A 23,877-nucleotide genomic window follows, 5' to 3' on the forward strand; every position below is an offset into this window, starting at 1 on the left:
TTCTAATTTCTGTATCAAGAAACTGTACAATGCATTATCAAGTGTTATACACAAATTTATTTTAGTGTGATCTAAGATCCTTCATACTTGTCATATAATAGTACTCGCGTAAATATAATTTGTACATACTATTTGCAGTACTTAAAAAGATTATCATTAAGGGAACCATGCATAGGAGTATTGGGCTCTGATGCACAAGGTGCAACTATCTGTGAGGCTGTTTGGCGATGTGAAGATTTTTGGCAAACCAAGATCGGAGAAGAGATTGCATCGTTTATCCTACCTGAATGTCGGCTCATATAATCATCCTGAGAGGAAATGTCAAATAATTTATATTTTTTCCCGGACTGAAATAAAAACTGATGAGATTTGTAAGTTGTGCGGTATATGTCTACTAACAAAGGATAATGTTGGAAGACGAAAAGGGCAACTGGAACAGAAGCGATAAGTGCAATAGGTATAGGAGTCCATTTCACTGCTTCATGAAATGTTATGAAGAATGTAGCAGTAAAGGCTATTATCATGGTTGCTATTGACACAAAAAGTAACATAAGACCTGTCATGAGCTTTAAAGGTAACGATATGAGAAAATCGCTTTCTGCATATCGAGAAGTTAGGATTGATAGGAACATCAGAACAGAAGCGGTGGAGGAGAACAATGATATTGCATTAAATGTGGCAAATACTACAAAGCTTGGCCTCTTCAGTAAGACAGCACTTCCTTTGTCATCAACACCTCCGGGTAGTTGGAAGGCGGCTGAAAATACGACTGTAGCTATTAAAGTAGCTACAAGAGCACATGATTCTGCAGTCTTTTTCATCCATGCTTCACCTTTAACCCTTAAGTTTTCATGTTCTTCGGTGAACAACGCTTGAGGAGTCTTTTTATCGCAGTTTTTGGCTTCAGCATACTCTGGTCTCACTATCTTTTTCACCGCCTGCAACCAAGCAAATAATACATAGTAACATTATTTTGATTTCAATTTTATCTATTGGAATAGAAAACTACCTATTTTTGGCTATTTTAAAGATAATGATACGTTATGCGTACATCAGAGCACAAAACCCGCCTAAAAGAGCCAATTGACATTGTGATAATGACATGTTAATGTATAGTTGAAGCTAACAAAAGGTTATATTTACCAATATCATTACGACATTACCTTGAACCATAAAATTTCACGTTGCATTTGCAAAGCTGCCCCAGAAACATAGTTAAGTCGATGAGAAGGTGCTAACTTGCCAGCCAAGTGCAACATATTATTTCCACAATCATCTTTATAGGTTGCTATTAAGTCCTTGATTGCTCCAATCTCATATATCAATTGAAAAATCTCTTCATGGCGGTGCTTAATAGCAATGTGGAAAATAGTACGTCGATTTTCATCTACCTTCCATATCAGATCAGGATAAGACCGGATCAGAGTGGTTAAGAACTCAACCTTCCCCATTTTTGCTGCAACGAATAGTAGCCGCCATGGATAGCCCAACAAGTTTGATATATCCTTCTCGTTCAGCTTGATGACTTCATTCCAAAGTCGTTGTGTTAGTTGAATTGCAAGCTGCGGTTCTATTCTTTTCTCTTGTATGCTACCCCCTATATAAGATTATAAGGCTCATAAAGTATAAAAGTATTAAGAAAAACAATTTTATAAGCTATAGGAAACTTACATTGCATTGTCAAACTATTCCAAATGCTCAGTTCATTGGCTACAGGCTGCAGAGGTTTGCGAGCCAACGCATGTAATGCAGTCTCTTCCTTTGCATCTCGTAAAAAGGCCAGCTTGGGATTCTTACCAAGAATATACAAAGCCACATCTGTTTCATGGAAATGGATCTCTATTAAATGATAGTTCCTTCTTTATGAATCATTGGCATCATGGCATGTATATATTTAACATAGGAGGTTCTGAACATGTTCAACAAGTTTAACTGTACAGGGTCTCGAAAAATTAAGGGCCTCAATATTAAAATATTTAGTATATATTAAGTGTTTAAAGATACAAAATTGTTAGTAAAATATCATAATTTTAAATTTGCACTGGGCCTTGGCCTGAGCTATCCTAGTTGGCCCGGGTCATTTGATCAAAAACTCAATTAATATCGAATTCTATAACATCTAAGACTAAAGATCGACGGCTTGGGTTCAAATACATGTAGAGATGACTGAAGCGTGTTCAACCCACTCTATACTACTATCTTGTATTAATCAATAGAGGAGACTGGAGAATGAGGTTGAAGAATTACCGAACATATCAGTGTTAACAGAGCTTGTAAGTAAGCCAATAGAGTCCTCGTCTGTCAACTGTTGTTCATTAGTAACACCAAGAAGGTACCATACCATTTAGCAATGGCCAAGCAAGACAGCCATGTAAAGTGGAGTCATCCCTTGATTTCCTCTAATATTAGGCAAAGCTCCATTTTTGTCGGCCATGGCTTTGGCATTCTCAACAACACCAGAAACAGCAGCAAAACAAAGTGCGGTGTTTCCGACTTTGTTTCTAAGAACAAGAGCATCATAAGACATAGTGTTTACAAGCACTTGAACAACTTCAATATGCTTAGCCGCTGCTGCAATATGAAGTGCAGTTTCTCCACCCTTTGTAATCTTCTGCTCAAGCCAAGAAGAGGATTGATGTTTGATCTTGTTTATTGTTTGCAAGTCACCTTTCATCACTGCCTGGTATAGTCGTACACCATACTTTAAGAATTCCATGCTTTTTCTATCTGCAATTCCATCAAAGAGCACACATGACTAAGGGTTGTATCTAGGATAGGGATACAAATCTTTGTTGATCACCTAGCAGTAATTTGAACAAGTCTAAAATAAGTGGTAGGAAATTTTCGCTTAAGTTTGAAAATTAGTCAAATGTGATATATCTTATTAAATTTAATTCATCTGGATGTCTAGTCTTATAATTATCCAATTTTATTTGTAAGCATTTCAATCCCATAAGGTTGGGTTTGTAAATATAAGCATTTTATTTCAAATTGTAGATTTCAATTCTGAAATCATTAATGAAGAATTTAAGAATGGCAAAGGTTTAAAAAGTCATTCTTAAATCCTCACCTTTAACAATGGTGGATTTGAGTCCAATCCAAATTAATTTCTTTTTTATTTGCCAAACACTAAATTTGAGTCAAAATGAAATCATCATTGTCAAAAGCTTATATATAACTATAGAAAAATTAATTTTTTCTTTGATATCACTAGTATTTGTTGTCAACTAGGTTTTCCAATTATTTTTGATGGTGTAAGAAAAATAAAATCTACTGTTTCTCCATTTCTCTATTTCTTCAACATTATTAATAATGCTTTAAAACATGGACCTTAAAAGATCAATGGAAGGGAATTAGTTTTCAAAAGAATATGGCTTTAATTTTCAACCAATTTAAATAGTAAAAGATAAAAGAAAGCATTGAATTAATTTTTAAAAATTATGTTGACTATCAACCAAGTTAAATCAAAAAAGAGGAGAAAAGGATTGAATTATTTGCTATAAAAAAATAGAGTTGACTAGATAATCAAAATAGTGAAAGAACTTCTATATAATTTTTATGCACAAATTCTTATTTCTAATTGGGTCGGCCTATTATGTATTTTTTAAAATATTGTAAGTAGGTATTAAGAATGATATAAATAGACATTTAAAATATTAAAAATAGACATTAAGGATACGATAAATAAGCATTAAGGATAATATAAGTAGACATTAAGCTTTAATGGGTTGGGCTTGACATACATTTCTCAAAGAGACGGTCTCTTAAGAGACTAGCTGATTTTTATATACAAAAACATGTAAGCAAATATTCTAAAAATACGATTCATAATTGTTAACGAAAAAATAATTTTCTGATTTGTAGTCCTTCTTAAGGCTATTTAGATATAAAATAGTAAAAAGAAAAAAAAAATATACAAAAGTAAATGTGTTGACGTAAAGGAATAAACCACCAATGCTAAAACATAACAAAGATTAAAGCGTGGAAGTGTGCCATCTTCGATTATTTTTTTCCCTAATATATGATATATGATATGTATAAAGAAACCTTTGAAAATCATATTATAATTGTTGATTTAATGGTAAACTCCTTAATTTCATGGAGTGCTTGGTAAATAATTATTAGTTATTCACATGCTTAATTAGTTGAATGTGTTGACTTTTTTATTGACTTTTAAACTAATTTTGAATATTAACTATGTAGGAAATATTTTATTAAACAAGTATTTAATATTGGTTGATTTTTTGAAAAAAGTAGACTACCATGCCAAAAGTCAAAGCAAAAGCTAAGTAACCCAAATATTTTTTTTTTCCTTTTTGACCAACAACCAAAATAAAGTCAAAAATCAACCAAAACATCACTAAAATCACTTAGCAAAAGCACCTATAATAAAGGTGAAGAGTTCAACATTTAAGTCCTCAGATTTTTTTACTTAAATTTGCCACTTGATTACGTTTTTACGAATTTTTGAATTAAAACAGTTGTAGAATTTATTTAAAATTAAAACAAAACCATCGCAACCTTTCTTAAATTATGAGACAAATATTGTAGAAATTCCAAAATTCAAGAAATAATACAACTTGACCAAGGCCAGTATTTGTTCCACTATGCTTCGTACCATTTGTTTTCTATAATATTCACCAAAAAAATATCAGGTATGAAAAACACATTTGAAAAAAATAGATATGAAAGTCATTTTAATTTTATGATATGCTACTCTTCAGCTTCGGAACGTTATAACAATGAAAAGTAAATTCATGCATTGAAAATTCTTCTTCAACGCCAAAAACAACCACTTTATCATCACAAATAGAATCATAAATTGCATACATCCGACATTTAGATCCTGGCTACGTGATAAAATGAAATTTCTACACCAAAGACTAATAAATTAAAAGTATGACTTCACTATGCAATATTAATTTTTCTAATGTGTTTATTATCCTCACAAGTTTACGTAAATAAAATTTCCAAACACACTGATACAAAATATGACTACCATAGAAAACAATTAAGAAAACGGTTCATGCCTGGTTCGGGTTGAGATGATGATCCAATGACTTTTGACGGTGTGGCCAGTGGTAGAAGTTGATCGGAAAGTGGATCTCCTCCGAAAAAAGTGGCCATTTCTTGGCTTGATTCTCCATTTTCCCCTTCCCGCATCTTCTGTTTCCTAAACAAGATTTTTTATTTAGTAAAATTAATGACAATTTGCAGGTGCTTTAAGCTAAGGTACATGCAGAAGTCAATGTCTGAATCAATCCAAATTACGTAGGACGATGACGCATATGTTTTTCAAGGAAATTTCTTAACAATTATCCATGTCATAAGTTCATAGCTATACTCCAACTTTATCCTCAGCTACGTTTTTCAAGCATGGAGAAAATCTTAAATTCGCTTGTAAATCGCTTGTTAAATATATGTTGTATATTAATGAGAATTGTTTCATAGTTAAAGAAGGTACGTAATCATTGTTCGAGTTTTAGTCACCTAAATACGACCTTTACGGCAATGTTCTCTTACATCTCGTAATCTAGAATCTTTTACCCCATGGAAGCAAGTACTTTACACAGAGTATATAATCTTCCATGAAAATGCTCCTAAAACAGTTATTAATTAGAAAAAAATGTTTTATTTAAATTTAAACTATCCTATATATATATAATATATAGGTATATACAAGACTACGACATACAAATATGAAGTAAATTAATAAAAGTCTTCTTGCATTTAAAAACTGGTCACACAACCATGAAATATCAGCAGCCTCTGTGGAAAAGTAGCCTTTTCTTTCACAACTTTGAGGAAATTGTTAGGACGTTGCTTTCAATCTCCAAAATAAGCACACAAAGTATACTTGTTATTTAGGATTAATATTGTTTTCTTAATATATCCTGCTATATTCCCCATTAAGGACATATGTTGTGAGTGACAAGGGCAGACATGAAGGGATGAAGAAATCCCTCAGTCCAAATTGCTTAAAAAGTAGTGCACGTATTTTAAATACGGGAAAAAGGAAAAAAGAAGCACAAATAAAAAAGTGAATTCTGCTTCATTCATATTTAAACGTATATAACTTGAAATGGCGAATACACAGGAACCCACTATTTACAAATTGAACTATTACTAAGAATAGAGAGAAAAAAGCACACCTTTCTTGGTTCACTAGAAATTTACTCAATGTTCGAGCATAGATGTACAAAGTTTCACACCACTTAAGAGTGGGTAGTTACTGACTCAGGCATCTTGAGCGGAGTAAAGCTTCACCTGTCTGGGCCAAACTTGACCATAGACATCCTTCTGCCTGTATTGGCGATCCCAAGACCATGGAATGTCTGTATTTGAAGATAAAATTAGATATATAAGAGCGTGAATAGCATAAGGAACCCATCTAGAGAATTGCTAATGAAATAAAAATGGCTTTCCGAAAGAAACAAAACATCCAACAGAAAATGGGATGACAAAAAATAACTGACCCTCAGATGAGTACAGCTTAGGAGGAAGTTCATACGGCACAGGCAGAGGAACTATTTCAGAATCAGAATCATCATCTTCTCTTCTTTGCCAAGTCAAAGTAACCAGTTTTGTTTTTCGACTTTCATAGTTAACTACTGAACCTCTTGTATCCTGCCATTATCATCTAACGTCGGAATACATCTCGACTACAACAAGGTGGTATAGATAACATGGTAAAGAACAGGGTAAAAAAAACTACCGTTTGAGTGCCCTTAGCATCTGTGCAAGAAAACCTAGAGCCATTTGTGATGACAGTAGGCAAAAACAGCACCCCCAACTGTCATTCACACAAAATACCGGGAAAGTAAGAGCGTAACCAATGTGATGTCTAGATTAGTTCAAATCAATTGTCAAATTTAAAAAACTTTTCAAGACTATCACCATAAAGGCATAAACTCAAATTATTGTATGACGATAATAGTTACTCAAATTATAAACATGGAAGAGGGTAATGTTTACATGCTATTACAAACTCAAAGAACTGCTTATTTGGAAGATGACAGTAGAAATGTAATGCAAAAGGCAAAAAGCTAATAAAAAGGTTACAATGATACGACATGTAAGCAAAAATGAAATTAAAAAACTGTCTTTGAAATTTAAATCCAAAAATTCATAGGGCGGTATCTCATTCTCACAAAATATTGACATACAATTGGCCCTATACCAGGCCCCTAACTAAATAATACATATAATTCAAAGGGCAAAATCTAACTAAATACAGTTCAATTGAAATTCAAGGAATCAAGAGCCTAAACTTCAAAAATTACCAAGCATTACAACAAACAAAAACCAAAAGAGACTGGAAGATAAGTTTATCGGAGCAGCAACAGGAAATTATAAAATGACACCAACGTCCAAACACAAGGATCCCAACATGACCTACATGTGCATCCCAGTAGACAGGTGATACATCAGGAACTACAACAGGAACATTATTTCATCGGCCCAAGATCTAGGATGGAGATCAATAAGAAGCAGAGTCACAGAGCAGAACCAAGGACGTTAAACATGACACTTTTTTTTTCAAGGAATGAGATGACCACATAAAGCCAACAGTAGAGCAAGTAACTTCCAATGGAGATCAAAGCAAAGGGTTGGCTAATGATATAGAGAACATCATATTAAAGATTCAGCCATATACTGACATAGCAACACCAGTTCTAAATTCCTGGGGAAAGGCAACATTCTTTATCAGTTTGGTATATCAGGAAAAAGGAAGGTCTTAATCCAAATAAAACGTGGAGGAGAATTTAGATTACATCTACACCTTCAAGAATACTGTCCTGGCAGCTAAAAATTAGTATTATGATTTTGTTTTCCAGAGAGAAAATGGAACATATGCCTTGTACAAGTCAAAAGCCAATCACACTCTATTAATGGCCTCTAGGTAATGAAACAGGCAAACAGCCCTTCTTTAAATCTATAAAACAAAAACCAGCACTAATGAATACATTGATCAATCTTTAGCAGCCAAAACTTTCAAAACACATACCTAACAATATAACATGATGTGTATGCCAAATACTGAATTTTCAGTTATGCCAAAAAACAAGGAATACATGTTCTTGACAACAGCAATAAGAGGGAAAGACTATCAAATTTCAATCACCTAGGTCTCATTTTCCCTTTTACCGTGATTTTCATCACAAAACTCAATATACAAGGTCAAAATCAAATAAAAAAAAATTCCTATGACAACAAAGTTACATAAAGCATGTCATCCAGAATATTACCTAAATACGAAATGGAGGTAAACCCTGTATACACAACACTACCGTATCTAAACAAAAATATCCTTGGTATTCAATCAATTGTAAAATACCTCATAGGAACGGATCATTAACTGAGAACTATTCTTTTGAAGGGCTCCCCAGGCAGCTTTACTGAGATTTGCTGAAGTTAGCAGAAACCAACTGTGTAGAAAAAAAAGACGCATGACTCTAGAAAATTATAGCGTAATATTTGTTCAACAATATCTTTATTTAAACATAGAAAACCATCGTGGAAAATTTTCTTACGCAAGATTTTGACCCTTGTAACGAACAAATGTCTTTATATGAGGCATCGCACGGCTGCGATAAAGAAAACAGCTTAAGTGTTAACAACAGAATACAGCCACTTTTATTACCTAACAAATAAGCTCCCAATAAACTTGGGCAGCTGAATTGGGTGGGGGGGTGTTCAAAGGTGATTCTACTTCCCCATTTGAACCTAGCAGATAGACACTTCTCCATTTCAAGAAAGAACTATAATATTCCTGCAACATGCCTTCCCACATTTTAAAGGCACCTGTATCTAATCAGTGTAGCAAGCAATTGAACATAGTGTCATAATAAAAAATGTCATATTAAAGTTCAAGGAAGAATCTGACAGATGCATTAACTGTTTAAATCAGCCTGATGAGTTACAAAGGAACTTCACACAAGCATATTGATTCCTCTTTTATATATTTGTTGGCTGTTGCTGTTGGAGAGGATGTGAATGCTACAATCAATAATCCTATTAATGGCTGATCTCCCTAGCTTGGATAATGATGTGAACCACCAATCAGAAGATTGGAGAACCTATGTGCGTATGTAACTGATAGAAAAGTAAATTTTTGTGCTGCAAATCAAACATAATAGAATTACAGACAAATACCAGCGGCCTGAATGGGTAGCCTTCCACTTTGCCCAATAGCTCTTCAAAAACTCCTTTTCCACATTTTTAAGTGGGCTTGGGATGGCGTTCCCAGCTGCATATCCCTGTATCAATGAGTAAAGAATTACATGAACATTTGTGCTTAATTTAGTGAATAGCATTTTGGCCATAAACCAGAATGCTGATCTACAGAAATTAATAAATCTTTTGAGTGGTACTCGAACAGCATCTAAAGATAATTACTTTGTATCCAAAAAACGCATAACCCTTAACCCTTCAAATACAAATTCAAATTCATAGAATTCTTCTAGAATACTGCATTATCCTCACAAAATCAGTTAGCAGCAAAAAAAAAAAAGGGCTTCTAGATTTGTTAACAACCTAGCCCACATCTCTGACCCAGAAAAATGCATTTCCAAAAGGGAAAGAATAGCATCAAGTACTCAGAGAAGCAGCAACTGTTGCTGAACATTCAAAAGCTCAAATTTAAGGGCCTGGATATTTCAATCAAGCTCAAGCCCTTTTCCGAGTAGATATGGAGCCAAATTGGCTTAAGTACGACAGTTTGACGATTTTCAAGGCACCCGATGGCCGATAGCATTGGAGTTTTTTCATATGAAAGAGTTTGCAGCTAATTTATTGGAGTTAAGACTATGGTTGGAGAGAGAGAGAGAGAGAGAGAGAGATGGTGTCATCATAAATTTCAGATGAGAAAGCTGTGTTATCCTCTGGATTTTGCTTACTGTGCCAGAAACAGGAAAGAAAATGAGGCGGAAAAGAAAATGGGTAAATGGGAAATAATGAGAGGGAAAAAAGAGGGGAATTAATACTCAATTGTTGAGAGGACAAAGGTGACAGAGCGGATTTGAGTGATCCCATGTCAGTGCTTTTTTGCGGCTACGGCTACCATGAATCCACAATTGAGGTTCAGTGGAGTCCAATTTTATCTCCTACGTCCAGTAAGACAAAGAATATGAAATATTGTTTTGGCATGGAGGATCATAACAAAGGTATTATAAAGTTGGGTATGAATGACTTCCTTCACGTGTGTGTGTGTTTCAAGGCTCAATTTTTCACAAAGAACAAAGATGTTGATCAAGATGTAAGGCATAGGATTCAGTGCACACAACTCAAATGAAGAATGAAGAGTAGCGACCGGATTATTGTGCGACCCAGGCGTGCCACTAAAAGGAAATTCTACGGGAGTTTCACTAGACAAGTACTACTATATGGGTAAGAATGTTAGGCTTTCAAAAGAGATCATTGTAAGAAGATGCTGGTAGTTGAAATTTACGTACACTAAAAGATTGAATTCAAAAGAAAGGCATAAGAAAGGGCCTTGATCACAGATATTGAAAACGAAATAAGCAAACAATGTTTATGTTTGTTTAATAATTTGAAAAAAGACCGAGAAAATGCACCAAGAGAAGTGAGAGGTTGGAACTTGGAACTTTGAAAAGATTAGAAAATGAAGAGCTATGCTGAATAAGATGATAGGAGAGAAGTTTGACATAAAGAATTGGGATTTGCAGAAGCATTTGGCCATCGAAAAGAATAAGATAAGGAGAATATATATGGATGACCATTTGAATTAATTTTTTTAATTTTATCTTAATATTAAATAGATCCTAATAAAATACAATATTCATTACAATCGATTTCTCATGTTGAATGTTGGGAGCACAAAGTGGATCCACAACTAGCACCCAAAATAAAACTGGAAAAATACAAGTAAAATCCCACTGTTTCATGCACCTTACTTAAAGAATCATACAGTAAACAAAATTAATTTTCTTTGGAGAAACATAAACCAATTTTTTATGGATAAAAGTTTAAACAAATATGATTGGCCACACTCACACATATCAATCGAAACTAGGGCTGGCAAAAGTTGACCCGATCTACTAACCCGACCTGAACCTAACCCGAAATAAGTGGGTTTGGGTTGAGACTTTTGACCCAATTAATTAAATGGGTCAACCCGACCTGATCTGTTTATTAAATGGGTTAGATTCAGGTCAAAATTTTAAACCTGAAAAAAACTTGTATGACCATAGATACACGGAACGTTGCAGGTCGAAATTATAAACGGGTTAAGTGGATCGAAATTAGGTCACCTGATTTGTTGTAGGTCGGGTCAAGGTTATGATTTTCGACCCAATTAACTAAATGGGTTAGGTTTGGGTCAAGGGTCTAGACCTGTTTACATATGACCCGAACCAGAACCCGAACCCGACCCAACCTGATTTGTTTGACAGGCCTAATCAAAACTACATGAAGCATGTATACTTATCATGATCACTTCACATTAGTGCAGTTTGTTGCAAAAACAAAACAATGTAGACGCTAAAACTATGAAAAGGGGTAATGAAAATCAACTAATTTCCTAGCTTATAAAACTATGAGTACAGTAGGAGAGAACTACAAATTACACATTATCACTGCAGCAAGCAGAGAAGTTCAAATACACAAAAAAACTGATAAATATTACCTCGAGCGACCATCTCACATCTTCTACAGAAGGCCATATTATTAATGGTTCTCCCAAGCCTAGGGGAGATTTATCAGCACATACACCAGATGACATTGAAGTTCTTAGCTCAGTCATCCACTTCTCATCCAATGAACCAAGAGATGAAAACTGTACAAATTTACTTCAATCAAAACAAGAATATTTCCATGTGGCCAAATTTCAAGTGTTCAACATGAAACCAAAGATTAAGAAGTCTGATTATATCCAATGTCAACATCAGCATAAACACTACTGGTTAAGACAAGGAGGGCAATATATGCTGCCTTATGGCACTTACCCCCACAAACAAGGAGGCTTACACCTACGGTAACAAAAATGTTGTTTCCAGTGATCCACAATGACAGTCTCCTCTCAAAATAGTTTGAATTATAAATAATAAACGAGTATATAGTTTGATGAACTATTGTGTACATTATCATCCAGAATATAGAGAATAGTGAATAATTGAGTACATACATTGGATATTAATAGATGAAATGTCCTCAGAAGAATTGAGTTTACTAGAACACAGAACACCACAAGTGCAGCGCGCAATCATTTACAAAAGAGTTGATAAAGCACTTATAGAGCCAATCCTAAGGGTAAGCCCAGCAATGTGATCTTTATATGCACAATTCTTTCTACAAGAAAACTGATCATTAGTGATGCCACATGCCACCACTAATTATAAGAATCCCAGTACCCCAGCGAGAATCAGCCATCCAATTTTCTCACTCTCTTACCTTCATTTCCTCTGGTTTTTTGTGCCAGTGTGTACTTACTGCTATCTGCTACACACGGACCTTGGAATGGAGCTATGTTACTTGGACTCGTGTACAGGTAATCAGGTATCGGATACGGGTGCGGAACCTAGGATCCGGTACGACAGTTTTGGAACACCGTCTTAATACTGAATACGGGTACGGGATACGGCAAAATAAAAAAAAAAAAAAATCCCACTTAGCATAAATATAATTAAAATTGTGTACATTTAATAATCAATAAATTTTTAGTTTTTCATGCTCAAAATTAAAATTATAAAACAAAAAAAAAATGTTTCACTAAGTCTAAAAGAATAATATCTTCAAAAAAAAAGTCTAAAAGAAAAATAATATAATAAAGAAAAAGTAAAGAAAAGGAAAAGGCAAAGGAAAAATACAAAAGTAAGAAAAAGTAAAAAGTTAGAAAAAACAAGTAATAAATGTAACAGTAAAAACAAGTGGAGTAGCTTGTATCAGAAGCTTGTACAATTATAAAAGTCTAATCCTTCCTTTCAAAACCTAACATTCTTTTTTTTCTATTTTAAAAGTACTCCACTACTTTACAGCTCTAGAACAACTTTATCTTCATCCTCTTTTCATCTTCTTCAATCCCTTTTCTTCTTCAAAAGTAAGAAAAACAGAAGAACAAATGAAGCTACAATGGCGAAAGATAACGTGAAGTTGCCGTACCCATGGACAATCCGGCGTACCAGGCACGTATCCGTACCGGCCGAACCGGACACCGGTGAGCCGGAAAAAATGGAGGGTCCGAATAACATAGAATGGAAGTATAATAAGACACATTGGTAACAATAAATCAATCAGTTAGAATAGCTTTTATAGAAAGAAGTGTGGCAGAAGCAATTAGAGGATTTTTAAAGATGAAACAGTTGAGAAGAAGCTAGCTCGACAAGGCAGGAATTTGCAACAAGCTTGTGAAAGAATCAAATGCTAGTGCTATAAGTCTAGCACATCATGAACAAAGAGGCATGAAAAGAATGAGAAGTAATTTTATTAGTTTTCTTTAGGGAGTTTACCAATCAAAGTGAGAAACAGAAAATTACATGGCTTTCACTATTGTTACAGGTGGAAACATAGTGCAAAAAAAGTCGCTCACATCGCATTGGCCGTTACTACATTTTTGCACTATGGGTGGGAACAATCCTTGTCCTTGCAATACTTTTAGGTTGCAGTCTTCCATAGTTCCACCTCCTTACACTGATCACCTCTACACAGTACAAAAACAAGGTCACATCACATCGTGTAATATAGCCAAGTCGTAAAGGTTTTCAAACTACCAAGCCGATACTATCTTCAATGTCAAGATGTTATAAACCACATTATAAACAGGTTTAAGGGATATCTCATGGTTTTTGCAGATAATTGGCAGTACAACCACATCACCCCAGCTATAGCATCATTGTGACCTTTACCACACTTGCCATTCGCCACAAAACCACACTTTTTGCACTATGCATCTACAGAAACTGTCACCCCACAAGTCTCTCCACCTGGTCCGAATCTTATCCAAGTGCACTTACAAAACATAATCAAAAACAGGAACCATAACAAAAATAGAAAACCAAAAACTTAATACACTAGCAGGGATTACAGCTTCAAGAAGTACATTAAGAAGAGAAAAACTCCAGCGATACCTGATAAACTAGAGGAGATTTTCTGAATTCTTCTTCAAAAGTGCATTTCTCTAGGACAGAACGTAGCTTCATATGACCCCACTTCTTCAAATTAGACCCAGAATGATACCCTGGCACAGACGCAATCAATCTGACCTAAAAGACACATTACAAAATCAGTCACTTGGCTTGATTTTACAACGCAACAACGCAATTTATACTAACTGAATACTGAAATGCAAAATCATTAAGTAGCTCTTGGACGACAATATAAAAGAATTTAAATTGATTGAGGGGCGTAAGTAAAGAATTCAAGTCTCAAAATAATTCATGACTCCATATTACATTGTTAATATGAGAAATAATGAACTCAACCCCAAGCCAGTTTACAGAACAAATAACAATCCAAAAGATCACAAAGCAAGATCATATTATGAACAGAAGCAAATCAAATCAAGTATAGCAGCTCTGGACATTAGCAGGCATTCAAAAAAAATAAAAACTTGTAATAATTTAGAACCAAAAGGCTAAAAGGTTGAAATAGAGTCACTGTACCGCTGCAGTTCCGTAATCAAACTTCTTAAAGAAGGAATAATCGATTTTCAATCTACCAAGGGCTGGAAAATCGACAGAAAATTCAGGCAACTGAAAAAATAAGTCACGGAAAGATATAGTCAGCAGATATATTTTTATATGATTGAATGAGAAATGTGAACAAGAGATTGAAAAAATGTTTAATACAAATGAGGGTAGGTCACACCGACCTCTATAAGAACCATGGGGGAATAGGATACGAAAGAACAAATGATAAACAAAGACCACTTTGATTTTACTTAATCATATGACTTGCTCACAGTTAACACATCTGATAATAAGGATAGCTTTAGGTCGCATACATTCTTTTTGGCAAAGAAAGCAGATACAGGTGGATGTCTTGATTCATAGGTATGGTAGAGCACAGCAATGCTGAAAGAACAGACACCCACAAACTCAAAGGTGCTAAGGTTAAAGCAAAAGCTCATTTTTTAAAGCAAAGTGTTATAAGGAGGTATATAAGATACTAGACTCAAAGGAATAAGAAAAGGTTATAAGAAAGCTAAAAGGAGTTAAAATACGTCTAACAAGACTTGGCAGAGAAGACATAACCTGAGACCCAAATGGAACCTGAAAAGTGATGATCTATAGTTGACCCAATACGGAAAGACCTGAAAATGACATTGTAGTCGACCCGAACTAGACAGAAACAAATTTGATTCAACCTAAACCAATCCAAAACGGCATGAACTGAACTATACCATAAAACAATGAAATCTTTCGTCACCGGACAAACATCCAAGTTCATGTATAGCACATGTCCAAGAGCACAATTTTCCATTGCCAGGAGAGCCAAGACATGGTGACATCGTCCCAAAATTTGTTCATAGACATGGACACGGGCACACGACAATATTTAAATCTTTGATTAAAATTTTAAGTATAATATGGACTTTATTTATTTGAATAAACAAAGAATTGAAAATAAACCTTTATTTGAGATGAGAGTTGTAGTCAGTCACGAGGTTTCAAATTAAGCTAGAGCAAGACAGAGTATATGGAGTGTAATTTTAGCACAAACGAGATAATGAGAGGCCCTCTAAAGCTAGAAGAGAAAGAAACCGCTTCAAGTGGATTTTTCAAATAAATTGGGTTTATATTTCAGAGTAATGGAGACATCCAACATATGACCCATTGAATTAAGTATGGGTGGCAAATGGAGAGTGACTACAGAAATATTATGTAATTGAAGGGTGCCCTTAAAGTTAAGAGGTGGTAAGTTCTATCGAACGACCATTAGACTGGCGCTACTATATGCATCAGAATGAGAAGTATCGAAGTAGCGGAAACGCAAATTCTTCCATGAATGAGTGGGCATACCTTGAAGGATAGAATTCGAAACGAAGATATAAGAATGGGTTTATGAGTTGCAAATATTGAGGAAGAGATGAAAGAGAATCGTTCAAGATAGTTTGGGCATAAGCGAAGACGGGATATTAGCAAACTAGTAAGGACGATAGAAAGCTAGAGCTCGAAAGACTTAAAAGGAGGACTAGGAAGAATGAAGATGACTTGGAGGACATGAGTGGAAAAGGATATGAATGATCTAGACTTACAAATTGAGATGGTAGAAAATCATAGCATACGAAAAACAAAAAAAAAAGAATCCTTATGGACAACCATTGGAACTAATATTAAGGTTATGGCATTGTTATTCTGAAACTTGAAATGAATAAATTATAGAGATAGTATTGTTCATTTGCGTCAAAATCCAAGGTAATAGATAGAGATAACAAGGTTGGGTGTCGGGTCTGACTTGTGCTATGTACGAGTAACATAAATCCACTTAAAATGTATTTCTACTTAATTTATTGTTATATAGTATTCAATTTTTACAATCATTAACTTAAAATTCATATAATTAGTTTGAAATAATTCAAGTATTAATTGATCCAAACATACCTGATCCAAGTTGATCCTAACTAATCTAAATGCAGTCTAACACCACGCAACATGACTCGAGTATCAGACCCAAAATAGACCCAACTAGTGGTGTTCAAAAGAATTACGACGATCTAACATTCACCTGACATTATAATCATATCCGACTTTAACCTGTCTTCAAAGTGAATTTGAAATTACGTAAAAATCAACGTAGATCAAAGGACCTGATTTTAAACCAATCCAAAACGTCTGATCTGAAATCGACCCGATGACCTGAATAAACAATTCTAAACCCAACCCTACGTACACAAGCCCAATGCAAACCCAAACCCAACCCTTACTAAAATAGTATAATGAACAATGAACAATCAACTCGAGATATTCTTCTTGCTGGACTAGTAGCAGGAAGAACTTTTCCAGCCTCTAGATCCTAGGTTCGAGCATTGCTACTTACAACCAGAATATTTCACTGTATTGTAAAGTTCATTCCGCTTTCCTTTTGTCTATTTTTGGTGATATATTTTCCATGACCCCACCCCTTCTAACACCACTCACACACATGGTCCATCCCTTCAAATATCAACCACTCACATGGTCCCTCCTTTCAATTTCCATCCACCTACATTGTACCCCCACAAAAACCATCCAACCCTACATGACACCGTGTTTTTTCCTTCTTGGTCAATAAGAATGAACTGAGGTAACATAGTGCAAAAACAAGGTTGCACTACATCACCTCGGTCATACTGTAAAGGATTTCAAAAAAAAATCACTTTTTGGCCCCTATCAAGAGATAACTCATGCTTTTGGCCGATATTTAGGCGTTACGATAGTCGCATCACTCCTGTGACCGCATCACTATTCTGTTACCGCACGTTTGCATGATGCTTTGCAAGGCAAAATGAGAAGAAATCGGACAAGGATATCAAGCAAATTAAGAAATAACCCAATTGCTTGATAGTCCGTTGTCCAAATTTATAAAACATGTAAACTAAGAGGGTGAGTGGTCAAAGATGGACACATAAATCACAGATAAGTATTTATGCAAGTTAAATAAATCTTTCATGAAGCATGCTAAATGCACCAAACATCAATACCTTTAAAGCCTGGAGATAGTAAATAAGGTCACTTTCAAATGGGCATCCCTTGTTTGTCCCATTTTGATCTTTCCAAGGAAAATCTTGCATCCACAAGCCTTGACTTTTATTATTCCAATCAACATTAATCAAGTTCGCTGTATGCACAATGACCCTCACTCCTCGAGAATACACAAGAAGCATAGCCTTTGAATGATGTGTCCCATATGAGATAGGCAAAGGTGGTTTATGCAATATCCAGTTGCTAGGCTTGTTTCTCTACAAAATAATGACAGCTAACTGATTCAGAGTAAGACGGTCTATTAGATACTTAAATTCAAGATCCAGGGCATGAAAAAGATACTTATTTTGAAGGATTAATCTATGCAACAAACCTTCATGTATTCAACAGTTCCATCACTTTCCCCATGTACAACCAGCACGTGAGGAACCTTTCTAAGCAATGGACAAGCTACAGTAGAAATCAAAAGATAGATGAAGTAAATAGTCAAGCTAAGATATACAACAGCCAAAACAAGTGTATCTAAGGAATAAGGACTAATGCCATAATATTAACATTAAGCCCAGCCTGCAGATAAAGAAACATTTCGCTTAAATATGGAGATATACAAAAGCTAATTGGGTGACAAGTATAGTAAAAGCTGCAATTGCAATCATGACTGCAGTATGGTCATTTTACAGGTGTTCATTTTGCATTTTAAATCGAACAACAAAAACTTCTATTGTAAACCAGATATCAAGCTATTAAAAAATTTAAAATATGCAAATATACCATTGATTACCTCAGCTTGTTATAACAAGTGGCTGTAAGCACTTACAACAGTAAGATGAGCCTAAACTACAATTTTCACTATGTCGATATACAAGTGCCAGGTGACAGATTAGCTGCAGTAACATATCATTCTCTAATGGAAGCTCCAGTGTTTTAAAATAAATCTTATGAAATACTTATTCCAAAAGGCATGAATTGCTTAACCATACTCAATTTCACAACAACATGAGGGCTTTAAGAATTTGATCTGTATATAAAAAAAAAGGAAAATGCAGACTGTAACACAACAGAGAATCTATTGTCACTGAAAAGACGGGGAAGCTGAACTATTACCCACCCTTCTTAAAACCCACATGAGATAGCTACCCAAAAAAATAAAAGCTGTGGAAGAATTATCTAATGAAACTCATGAATTGTTGACTAAAGAATATAGAGAAGCAGAACCAATCCAAAGTCACAGTTCTTCACACAGCATATGCTCTATTGATCCCATCCTAGTCCTACCTATAACAACTTAAACTAATCACAAACTTTCTTGACAAATTATTTAAGTCTTATCCTTCAAACACGATAATTGAGAAACTACACTGATGTTAACTTCTCGAAGCAATTACCAGATAGCAACCAGTCTATATCCACCATGTAATTCGAAAGTACAGCAACAAGCACATCCCCCTGCAGGTAATAACAATGATCAACTCATATTAGCTCAGAAAGAATATTATCCAACTTCATGATCCAGTCTCTTGCATGCTAAGATACTGAAACAGTAGCAAAAATGAATCGTGAACTGACATAGCTGAATAAATTTTCAAATGCTCCTCCATGCATAGAATGAAGGGAACAGCCCTTGTGAAGTAATTCTTTCCTATAACGAGCCCATTCCGGGAAGTGATCGTATGATGCAAGAAGCATGGTAGTCAAGTTTAATGAACAGAAGGGAAAACAATAGTACACTTTCATCTAACAATGAAGTTCTCCCAAGTAGAAATCAGAAATATAGAAATATTCAACTATTTTATTTTACCAAGTTCAAGTCTTTGAAGTGCTTCTCAAACCTCAAGGAAGGATGATCGGCCACTGACTAGTTCATTTATTTTCTAAGCACGGAATGCCAGAATTCTCTTCTTTTTTTTTTTGTCGCTTGTAATACACGAACAGCATTCAATTCATAAAGTGTTAATTGTTGAGTTGAACTAACTATTCCTTCCCAAGTTATCAACATCTTTGAAAGATAATCTCACTAAAACACAGAAAATATTGAGGGCCTTTTTCCAAGGTTCACTTTATTTCTTCAAACATTGGAAAATAACGAAAATTCACACCTAAATGTTAAGCTTGATCATAAAAAATTCCAGAGATGGCACGTCTTTAATGCTTTTCTGGAATCCTTTAAACAGTGTAGCTTGCGCCAAAGGGATAGCAAGACAAACATATAGAGAAGTATGAAGTTCACAATCAAATATTACCTCAATGACATCATCTATAGATACGCAGGAGGTGTTAGCCCATTCTGGCAACCCTCTCACTTTCATAAGGCGAAATGTTAAAGGCAGTTTATCATCAGCTACATGAAAATGGCCTAGCTGCTCCTCAATATTCTTGGAGACTGAAAGACTTTGCTCTTTTGATACAGCATTTGCATTATTTATACTTGGTTTTACTTTTCTCCCGCCTCCATGCTCAACCTGCTCATATAAGCAGAACAAAATAGCATGTAACAGGCAACCACTACATGGGCATGATAAGTGCAAGTGGAGAAATTCAAAGATTGTTCATCATAGCATCTATCTTTTGCATAGATCAAGCTATTCCATGACAATTACTATTATGCCAAAGCATCTGAAGACAGCAAAACCTAAGAAAACAAAGCCCAAAACATTATATTTGCTGACAAAAAAGCACTATCTATTATTCAGAAGGGGGAGGAGTCAGAAACAAGCCAAAATTGATTACCCAAATGCCAAAACTTAAACTTAAAAGTCCAAGAAAAAAAACAAATGACCATAGCTTTCTTCCTTTCTTATTTATCTTTCCCAAAGTAAAAATTATTTTTGCCTTTTGTCATTTTTTTCCCAGCCACTAAGGCAAGGATAAGGTGGCGGCAACTTTCAACTGTCAAAGAAAATTAAAGAAATACACATCCACGTGAAGAAACTGAGAAACAAAGAAAGGAAGTGAACATGTATACTGAGTAACTTGTAGAAATTTGATTAGGAGGTAGTACCATTGAGTGTTCCACAGAGACCTGAGAGTTCAAATGTTCTCGTGCTCTCTTCCGACCAACTCTAACATCTGAATTTTCACAACCACCTGTGTTCCCTTTGCTAACATCAGAATTTCTCAGACTACACAAAGCTACGTACTTGAAATAGTGACTCCCTGGAATCAACTCCAACACATCACCATTTTTTAAGGTAGCTTTTTCTCCAAAATGAAGTATATTTCTCTGGCCGCCGGAATTAACCACCACAGGATTCATTCCTTTCTGTCGTGACATTAATCAAAGATTCCAAGCTGATGAGAAACAATGTTGCTCAAACTATACACTTTTGATTAATTTATAGTAATAAACTAATGATGCCTAATCCTAACACAACAAGGATTTATCAAGACTCTAAGACATGCCATATTAGGGAAAATAAAAGTACATTAACAAAGTCCTTGAAAGTTGGAAATGACCTGAAAACATCACACATCAAAAACTTTCTCAAAATTAAAAACGAACTTACAAGAAATTTCTGGGTGGATAACAACAAAATCTTTTCACTGAAATTTACTCATATGAGAGGCAAATCAATTATCAACTCTGTGCAAAACAAACCAAAATTTTAAAAAGTGATAGTAGTTTTTCCAATTCTAGAACGCAAAACTCTCAAACTATTAAACAATAATTTAATCACAAATAACACTTCAAATTTGACTCACAAGCAAAAACACGCGCTAAATGGAACATTATGCAAGCATGAAACAAACAAAAACTTGAAAAAAATAATAAGTTGAGAAATTTTACCACAAACAAATCAGCAGAGCCATCAGAAGATGAAGCAGACAGAATAATGTGCTTGCGACTTAGTCTCTTATCAGTAACTGAAACAATATGACGCCCTATAACATTATCACCTTCAGAAATAGGACATTCAGGCAACGAGTTCTCCTTCTCCAATCTCTTATTCAACGGAACCAAAAATCCTACCTTCACACAAAATTCAGACACAGAAAAATGTCAAAAGAGGATCGAAATTACGAGGAGATAGAATTTGAAAGACAGAAGAGTAGAATTAAGAAAAAGACCTGCGAAGACGCCATTGACAAAGCTTGAGATGCATGCGAAAGGAGGAGAGAGAAAGTGGAGATTCAGTTGATCAAGAGTGCAATTTCCGATCGTCGAATTAACAGAAAGTTGCTGTTGCGGTGGGAAGCTTTGTTGAAAAAAATAAAAAAGTAACCGCATAGACTGTGGTTGTGTTGCGTCGTCAACAGTGTGGTCACTGTTCGACGTACGTTACTAATGTTAGCAGAAAACAAAAATATTTTAGATATTTCATGATATACCACTGAGTTTCTTCGAAATTCACCATATACCATACGAAATTTTCTAATTCACGATATACCATTGAGTTTACATCCGTTAGCACAGGATACCATTAATGACAACTGCCGTCAGTGTGCCGTTTGTGGTAAATTACCAGTATGCCCTTACGCATTCAACAGGCGCCGTTTGCGGTAAATTACTCCCGCTTATACTTCCACTTTAACATATCTCCCCTTCCCTTCCTTTCTCTACATATCTCTCTGTTCCCGCTTAAGATCTACTCCAATCACCATTGTAATTATAGGTAAAACCTCTCTAAATCTTCATCCTCTCTTTGAAATTTTGCTGCTATATTCATTTCTTTATGTGATTTCAATCTTGTGCATTTTACCTAGATTGAAAATTTTGTATCTCATGATTATTTGAAATCTGAGACTTTTAATTTTTGGTTAGTTGATTTGTATTTTGGATTTTTGGGGATTGACTCTTAAAGAGTTCAAAGTTATTGAATCTTGAAGGAAGGGTACAATTGGGTTCTTAGATTTGTAACTTTGATTTAATTTTATGGTGTAAAAAATGTAAGTTTGTGATTAAAAATTTAATTCTTTTTAGTAATTGTTGATAAAGATCACGTCTTTTCCGGACACTTGTGTAATTGCATGTGAAGTAGTAGTGCAAGTGCTCAATTCCATTTCTGCTTATTAAAGATTTGATCTTTCATCTTATTTTTTATTGCATTAATAATTATAATAGATCTAACTTAATGTGGTTAGTGCAAATCTAGTATAATTCTATAAAGAGAGTAGCATGTGTTACTGTACATTCCTACATAATTTGCATGAGTGTTTTGTTTGGGGAGTAGGGGAACTCTTAATTGTTCTTAGTGATTCAAGGCCTGTTGGACAATTCAAGGATCTTGGTGATTCAACTTTACCTCGAAAAAGCTGGTTGCTTTTATTACAGGTGTGCCAGCAAGGATACGTGTTCGTGATGAGGTTGTTACCATGGCTGAGGTTAATATCTTGTGTGTTCATAAGAAGCTCAGGTCAAAGAGGCTTGCACCTGTCATGATTAAGAAGGTGACTAGAAGGGTTCATCTGGAAAATATATGGCAGGCTGCTTACACTGCCGGTATTGTCATTCCAACACCTATAACAAGCTGTCATTATTGGCATAGGTCTCTTAATCCTAAGAAGTTGATTGATGTTGGATTTTCAAGGCTTGGCCCGAGAATGACTATGAGTCGTACTATTAAGCTCTATAAGTTACCCGATTCTACGGTTACACCAGATTTTAGGAAGATGGAACTGCGTGATGTTCCAGCAGTTACTCGACTTCTGAGGGGTTATTTAAAGCAGTTTGTTGTGGCACCCGACTTTGATGAAAAAGATGTTGAGCATTGGCTTCTACCTAAAGACAAAGTAGTTGATGGCTATGTTGTTGAAAGTCCTCTGACCCATGAGATCACGGATTTTGTCAGCTTTTACACTCTCCCTTCTACTATCCTTGGCAATGCAAATTATTCTACTCTGAAGGCTGCCTATTCTTACTACAATGTGGCTACAAAAACCCCATTGATTCAGCTCATGAATGATGCTCTCATTATAGCAAAGACCAAGGACTACGATGTTTTTAATGCCCTGGATGTCATGGAGAATGACACATTCCTGAAGGAGCTCAAATTTGGGCCCGGAGATGGAAAGCTTCATTATTATCTCTTCCTAATTGATACTCTATTGGATTCTGTTTTCCAAATTTTGCTCTCTTATAGAAATTGCGTCGACTTGTTAACTCCTACAGTTAATAGGTATCAGCTATGCATTCATTTGCTTAAGCTAGATTTGCACTTTGGTTGCTGATGAGTGACAGAGTTTTCTCTTGTTTGATTGTCAGAGTTTTCTATAAAGAGAGTAGCATGTGTTACTGTACATT

The 23,877-nt window shown here is 35.1% G+C and overlaps 2 protein-coding genes and 1 pseudogene across 3 annotated transcripts; 1 reads left to right on the forward strand and 2 right to left on the reverse strand.

The window, feature by feature from the left end:
- Positions 1–33: 33 nt before the first annotated feature.
- On the reverse strand, positions 34–6,159 carry LOC130814648 (ankyrin repeat-containing protein ITN1-like; annotated as a pseudogene).
- Positions 5,234–21,915, reverse strand: LOC130814647 (tyrosyl-DNA phosphodiesterase 1). 2 transcript variants are annotated; one of them, XM_057680777.1, is made up of 16 exons: positions 21,705–21,913; positions 21,424–21,602; positions 20,638–20,898; positions 19,880–20,098; positions 19,025–19,085; positions 18,013–18,089; positions 17,639–17,896; positions 14,619–14,708; positions 14,085–14,219; positions 11,648–11,797; positions 9,157–9,260; positions 8,535–8,588; positions 8,339–8,429; positions 6,716–6,793; positions 6,477–6,627; positions 5,234–6,335 (listed from the first exon to the last, which is right to left on the reverse strand). In XM_057680777.1, the coding sequence occupies exons 1-16, from the start codon at positions 21,862–21,864 to the stop codon at positions 6,238–6,240; spliced, it is 2,166 nt and encodes a 721-aa protein (XP_057536760.1). In that variant the 5' UTR covers positions 21,865–21,913; the 3' UTR covers positions 5,234–6,237. The 2 variants fall into 2 exon arrangements, with proteins under 2 accessions (XP_057536760.1, XP_057536761.1); XM_057680778.1 differs by having other exon boundaries at positions 5,239–6,335; positions 21,424–21,606; positions 21,705–21,915.
- Positions 21,916–22,880: 965 nt separating this feature from the next.
- On the forward strand, positions 22,881–23,804 carry LOC130815760 (glycylpeptide N-tetradecanoyltransferase 1-like; the record flags this gene model as incomplete). The annotated part of the gene is made up of 1 exon (XM_057682242.1): positions 22,881–23,804. A coding segment is annotated over one exon (924 nt), but the record flags the coding sequence as incomplete, so codon positions are not given.
- Positions 23,805–23,877: the final 73 nt, after the last annotated feature.

Source organism: Amaranthus tricolor, chromosome 6 (assembly GCF_026212465.1).
Source record: "Amaranthus tricolor cultivar Red isolate AtriRed21 chromosome 6, ASM2621246v1, whole genome shotgun sequence".
Lineage (NCBI taxonomy): Eukaryota > Viridiplantae > Streptophyta > Magnoliopsida > Caryophyllales > Amaranthaceae > Amaranthus > Amaranthus tricolor.